The 6,016-nt window shown below is 39.6% G+C and overlaps 1 protein-coding gene across 1 annotated transcript; it reads right to left on the reverse strand.

Annotated features, from left to right (window-relative positions):
- Positions 1-1,184: 1,184 nt before the first annotated feature.
- Positions 1,185-4,993, reverse strand: c1qbp (complement component 1, q subcomponent binding protein). Its single transcript, XM_084373231.1, has 6 exons — positions 4,604-4,993; positions 3,660-3,810; positions 3,476-3,566; positions 3,253-3,348; positions 3,028-3,153; positions 1,185-2,047 (listed from the first exon to the last, which is right to left on the reverse strand). The coding sequence occupies exons 1-6, from the start codon at positions 4,854-4,856 to the stop codon at positions 1,898-1,900; spliced, it is 867 nt and encodes a 288-aa protein (XP_084229357.1). The 5' UTR covers positions 4,857-4,993; the 3' UTR covers positions 1,185-1,897.
- Positions 4,994-6,016: the final 1,023 nt, after the last annotated feature.

The raw sequence follows: 6,016 nt of genomic DNA on the forward strand, positions 1-6,016 counted from the left end.
CTCAACTGACTCCCCCTCCTCCCCCTCAACTCCCCCTCTGCCCTCCCCTCCTCCCCCCGCCCCTGTTGTCTCCAGACAGTCCAATATTTCCTCCAACAAGCGTGGCTCAGTCACAGCGGTGAGGCCCCTCATCTGTCAGCTGAGACCACTGACCGTCCCTGTGCGTGTGCGTGTGTGTGCGTGTGTGTGTGTCTGTTGTGTAACACCTACTATCATTATGTCAACTTCCTGTGGTGGTAAAGTCCTTCTCACCACCACCGCTAATTATTAATAGACCGATTCTGATCTGAATTATTATTATTATTATTATTATTATTATCATATTATAATTAGTAGTGGTAGTAGTAGTAGTAGTAGTAGTTGGACTTATTGTGTCTAAAATCCTCAATATTACAGTAGCTTTACACTTAAAGGTGCACTATGGAGACATTTTAATCAGAAGAGAAAGGTCTTTGATTGATTTATTTTTGCCTAAACAAAGTAAATAAAGAAATCTCTTTGTCTTCATGACTGAACAAACAAACTGACCTTAAAGGACAACATCATTTCATACTGTTTTACTTTGTATGTGGTGGACCCTGCCACCTTTCTAGATTCAAACAGTCTTCTGGGACCTTATTTTCCTCCGAGAACAGTTTGTTTGTTCAGTTATGGGACACATAGTTTGTATTATTACCTCATTAATATTATAAATATAATATATGTATATATATCTGCTCGTGCTCAATAACAGATCACATTCTTACTAGCTGAGAGACAAAATCCACAGTCCTCATTCTGTGTGTGACATATTCAGTTTGTTTGTTATATTCAGTATATATCTGTATCAGCAGCTGGACAAATATGTGCATGTGTCTTGCACACTGATCAAGTCACAGATGTTTGGCAGTAGAAAAAAGCAACTTTTTTTTCTTTTACCCAAGATTAACAAGGACAATGTTTGTAGAATGTTGTTTTTATATATACCTACACAATGCTTAATTATACATAAATATTCAGTATATTTTAAACATTAGCTCACACTTGGCCTGAAACCCAGATGTTAAAAATGTGTTAGTCTCAAACTAAGGGTTTTTAATGGCTCAGTATTTCTGCTAAGTGCAACACGGCCACTTCTGCATTTCAAACAGTCAGTAATGTCTGATATACTTGGCATCAAGACAAAAACACCATAAAATAATCCATTAATATCAAACTGTTTTATTGGACACTAATCTTCCATTCTCTGAAGACACACTGACTTATGCCATTCAGATTTAGCCTTCACATGTTATTATGATTGAGGAGTCAAATCAATATTAGTCAACACTAACTTCCCTGCAAATCCAGCCAGAAGTACAACTCAACACAGGATTGTCAAGTTGTACAACCAGAAGCTGTCACATACATGTGAGTGCTGTGAGTGAGAACTGAACTTTTGTAACATGCTAACAATCATTTTGTGGAGTTTTTGTTTGGATTTCACATCTTGACAAATCTTCCCTTTATTGGCTTTAGGATGGTTGAACATTCACAGATACTGACTGGATCACAGTAAACCACCTCAGTTAAGACTAAAATTGAGAGACATTTCTTATGAAGATGATTTCTGCATATCGTCATGAATTACGGCCTTCATATATTTAATTTAAACTATACCTCCTTTTAACTTACAGAAAAAATAAACTCACATTTTAACATAGAAAACACATCTGCAGCCAAATATTAATGTGACAACTTCTGGCAACATGGTTCACTGATCACAGACAGTAAAGCAGGTAACAATCAGTCTCTGTAGAGCGCCAGAGCTATCAATCAATCAGTGCTGCAACACTTGCTTTATTCTTGCTGTATTATTATAGTCCAACTTTGCCAGGATGTGTATTGACTAAAGGTAAAATGTTGGTTATATGTAACATTAGTTACATTTGACAAATCCGTGCAGCTCTTCCAGGAACTTGATGTACTCTTGATGCTCCACAGCAGTGCTCAGCTCCATCAGCTCATCAGCAAACGTGTTGTCAACCCCCCGGTCAGCCAGGAAGTCCATCAGGTGGTCATACAGGGCCTGAAAACCAACACAAATAAAACATTCACATTCACATTCAACACAACTATCATCAGCTTCATTGAAGGTGGGGTTTGTAAAATATGGCCAGTCTCCGAAGGTAGCTCCAAAAAACATAGGGGGCAGCATATCACCAGAGTAACTGACAGCTACTGCTCTTTGCTAGCTATCCTGGGCTGTAGCTAGCTACCGTTAGCAAATTGGCTCATGGCTCAGTTAGCAGTCGAGCCATTGGGCCTAGAGGTCATCTGGACCGGGACCTTAGATCAGGCATGTCACCACAGGTGACAGCTCAACTGGAGCTGGCACCCTGACATGAGAGTGAACACAGCTCGAAACCTAACTGGGACTGAACACAGTCTGCAACATCGCCTGTTTGACAACAGCGGATACAGTTAAGAGGTTATTTACAGCAGCTCTGACCAGGAGGTTGACTTCAGGCATGACAAGAGACAGCAGGCAGGGTCGGGAGAGGTGTGCAACAGAAAAGAGGCACACGTGAAAACAGTGTGTAGTGCCCAAATATTTCTTACTGATAAAAAAAATAAAGAATGTGTCGGTGAGTTTTATTTCCTATATGTCGAGTTTGAATGAAGTGTGTTTTACGATAAGTTAATGAAGCAATTAATTTCATCTCTGTTGTAATTTGTTCATTTACAAACAGGTGGCATATATCTGCGGGTTGAATGGGAGCTATCAAACTATCGTCTTTTGGTGGAACAAAGTTGTACTACGAGACAGGACGGGCCGGAGCTAGCTGGTTAGCATGCTAACTTCAGTAGACAGCTCTGCAACACAGCATACAGGTGTCTTTGACACTGTTTCTTCAAATTTTGTTGATATTTCAGTTTTTTCAATGTTTTAAACTAAAATTCTGGCCATATCTTACAAATCTCTCCTTTAACTGTTGTATATATGTGTATTAAGTTATTATTATTATTATCATCATCATCATCATCTTCTGTTTACTCAAATCTTACCCAGTCCAGAGAGTCTGTGTTGAGTGTGTAGCTCGTCTCCTTCCACTCAGTGTCTCCCTCAGGCTGGAAACTGACCTCCCGAATGGCAAAGATGTCACTCTCCTCTTCTCCTTCACCATGACTCACCTACAAAAAGTTAAAATTTAACTCAAAAACTGAACTGTCAAGAGAAAACGGATATCTGATATGTTCCTTTCTCTGTAAATGAATACGGTTTATGCTTACCTCATCTTCAGGGTAATGGCAGTCAAACACTAGGGAATGTTTTGTAGCCTGTTTTGTTACTTCAACAACAAAGTTGGGTGTCGACACAATTTCTGGCTGTAAAGAAAAACAGGATTATAATCATTATAATGCTCATATTTTAATGTTAGCAGCTTCAATCAGTCATTTGCTATTTTAAGCCCATTTCTTTTATTCCATTATCATAATTGTTGTTGTAACTCACCTCCTCTTCTGCTGACTTCTGCTGTCCTTGTTCGGCCTCTTCCTCAAAGTTAGGAGGAATGCTGTTATTGACGTTGAATGTGACAGTGACCCTGTGAAAAGAAAAAGAAGACGACAGATCATTAGCAATGAGTTTGCTTAAGTGTCAACAAAGATTGGATAATCACCAGCTGCAAATTCCTTACTTTTCTCCAGCAACACTTCTTATGAGTTTAGCCTCTGTGCCGTTCATCTCCAGCTCCCATCCTCCAGACATTTTAGGAAGGCTTTTGTTTTTCTGGATTTTCCTCTCCTCTTTGATTTCATCGGACAGGAAATCGCCGAATGCTTTGTCACCTGTTGGAAAAGAATAAACAGTAGAGTTATAGTGAAATCTGTAACAAGAAGTTCAATCTTTCTTCTCCTGCAGCAAATGACAGACATCCTTCATTAGTTCAGCTTTACTGACAACTTCCCCCTTCACTGTGGCAGGTTTCTATATGGTCCTGGCAGTTTGACAAGTTTATCAAAAGACCACTTGAGGTTCATCATAGGGTACTAACACACCAGTACACACAGTGACAACATGCCTTTTCTTAATTACAATAATTCATTTGTAGGCAAAAGAAAAAAGGTATGCAACTGTCATCAACATAATACACACAGGCTGATGTCAAACTGTGTTAATATAAATATAAGAGGATAACACAGGTGCTTCTCATCAGTCCTCCACTGACTGACCTTTAAACCTCAACCTGGATACTCATCCAGCTACTGCACATGTGGACGCACGGCTAACACATACAATACGAACTTTCTTCAACAACTGGTTGTTTATAACTTGTTTTAATTCACAGTTTTACTCCTTTACTGATTGTGGTGACACCTACAGATAATGTTTCAAGGTGAATGCTAACTAGCTGCTCGCAGTGAGAGGATGTGAACGTTATTTTGCGAGTGCTGACTTCATTTCTGACAGGTAAAAGACCCAACATTAGTTTAATGTCTTGAGAAAGGAGAAGTCAACATTTAAACGGAGGTCTTCTTTAAACTACAGCTAACACGTTTCTTTCTAGCCGTGTCACATCGCCTGATACGAGGCGAGCTAACGTTAGCTAGCTGAAATACACACCTCTAACTCAAACGTTACCTTCTGTGTGCAGTCCTCCACATCCACACGATACTGAGGGATTCATCACTTTAGAGCTAAACAGTTTGGGTCTGTATCCCGACGAGGCTCCGTTGCTGTTGAGCATCCAGAGAGACCGGGTGAAGGGCCGAGTTGTTGCCGAACTTGGTGAGCGCAGTGTCGGGCAGCTGAGTGGCAGAGCTCGGGCTGTGGAGGTGGTGGCTGAAGAAACCCGGACAGCGGCTCCCACCGCGCGGACCACTGACTTCAACATGATGTACAGAAATATAAAGACGCGTAACTACTGAATAAATTAGTTTGACAGCTCTGAATAACCGGCTAGCACCCCGTTACTGCTGCTCCTGGAAGATTACTGAACACACGTGTGGAAGGACACATTGACCTATCATAACTATGACCTCTGAACCGGAAGTGATGCTTAAGAAGCGAAAGAAATGGAACAAAATTACTGTCTTTATTTAAAATAAATTAAAAATATATATAGTAGACATATTATATGAATAACCTGTCTAATCTAATCTAATAAAGTAAATTATATTTTTAAAAGGTTTAGGTAAGGAGTTGTTTTAACCTCCCCAACAGTGCCCCCTGTGGCTGATTAAAGAACAACGTTATAGGTTGTATATCTGTCTGTCTTTCATCAATGTGTTTCTTCCCTCTGTGTCAACACCACAACATCAGGAATCCCTTTGACAGACAGTGAATGCAGCATCTATCCAAAAGAGACCAGAGAAAACGTAAATATGAATAAATAAATATAATAAGCTGTCTCCTGTATAATCAAGAGTGTGTCCTGACACACAAGCTGCACCAGCAAAGCCAAGATCCATTTAATAAAATCAGTCTCTGGCTCCAGTGGACATCATGGAGGGAAAGGTTGCATCATTTCAAGTGAAGTATGTTTTACTGTAATGGGGAGAGTCATTTGCATCATCTAGACATGAGGCCCTGCAGCCAGAAGATGGAGCTGTTTTCAAACATCTAACTCAGGACTCTGACTATATTTGTTCACTCTCAAACACCAGCTTATAATTTTGTCGTTTTTTTTTTGTTTTTTTTTAAAAACAATTTTTAATTTCAACTACTGGATGGTTGGTATAACAAATCAGAGATATAAATGCATCATTGGTCATCAGCTCCTATAACCAAGCTGTGGTTGACTGAAAATGCATTTCACTGCTGTGCTATTTATGCAAAATGGTACTGGGATCCCAAGTTTCCTGTGCAAAGTGTCCCTCCTCCCACCATGCTCAGATGCCCACATGTTTACAGAGCATTTTTACCTCACAAAAAAAATTACACTCATTTAAATTATCATTATTCAAATTCATTTTTTCTGTATTTTTTTTTGCTGGAAAAATCTGGAGGGACAAATCAAACCTTATGGTGGAGCCAACTAGACTTGTTCTGTGA

The sequence above is a fragment of the Pagrus pagrus genome, assembly GCF_965226575.1.
Source record: "Pagrus pagrus genome assembly, chromosome: 14".
NCBI classification, from domain to species: Eukaryota; Metazoa; Chordata; class Actinopteri; order Spariformes; family Sparidae; genus Pagrus; species Pagrus pagrus.

Coding starts and splice junctions, on each gene's coding strand:
- c1qbp (XM_084373231.1), bottom strand. CDS start 4,856: ATGTTGAAGTCAGTGGTCCGCGCGGTGGGAGCCGCTGTCCGGGTTTCT. Junction 3,811..4,603: donor TGGAGGACTGCACACAGAAG/GTAACGTTTGAG, acceptor CTTTTCCAACAG/GTGACAAAGCATTCGGCGAT. Junction 3,154..3,252: donor GCCATTACCCTGAAGATGAG/GTAAGCATAAAC, acceptor AACTTTTTGTAG/GTGAGTCATGGTGAAGGAGA.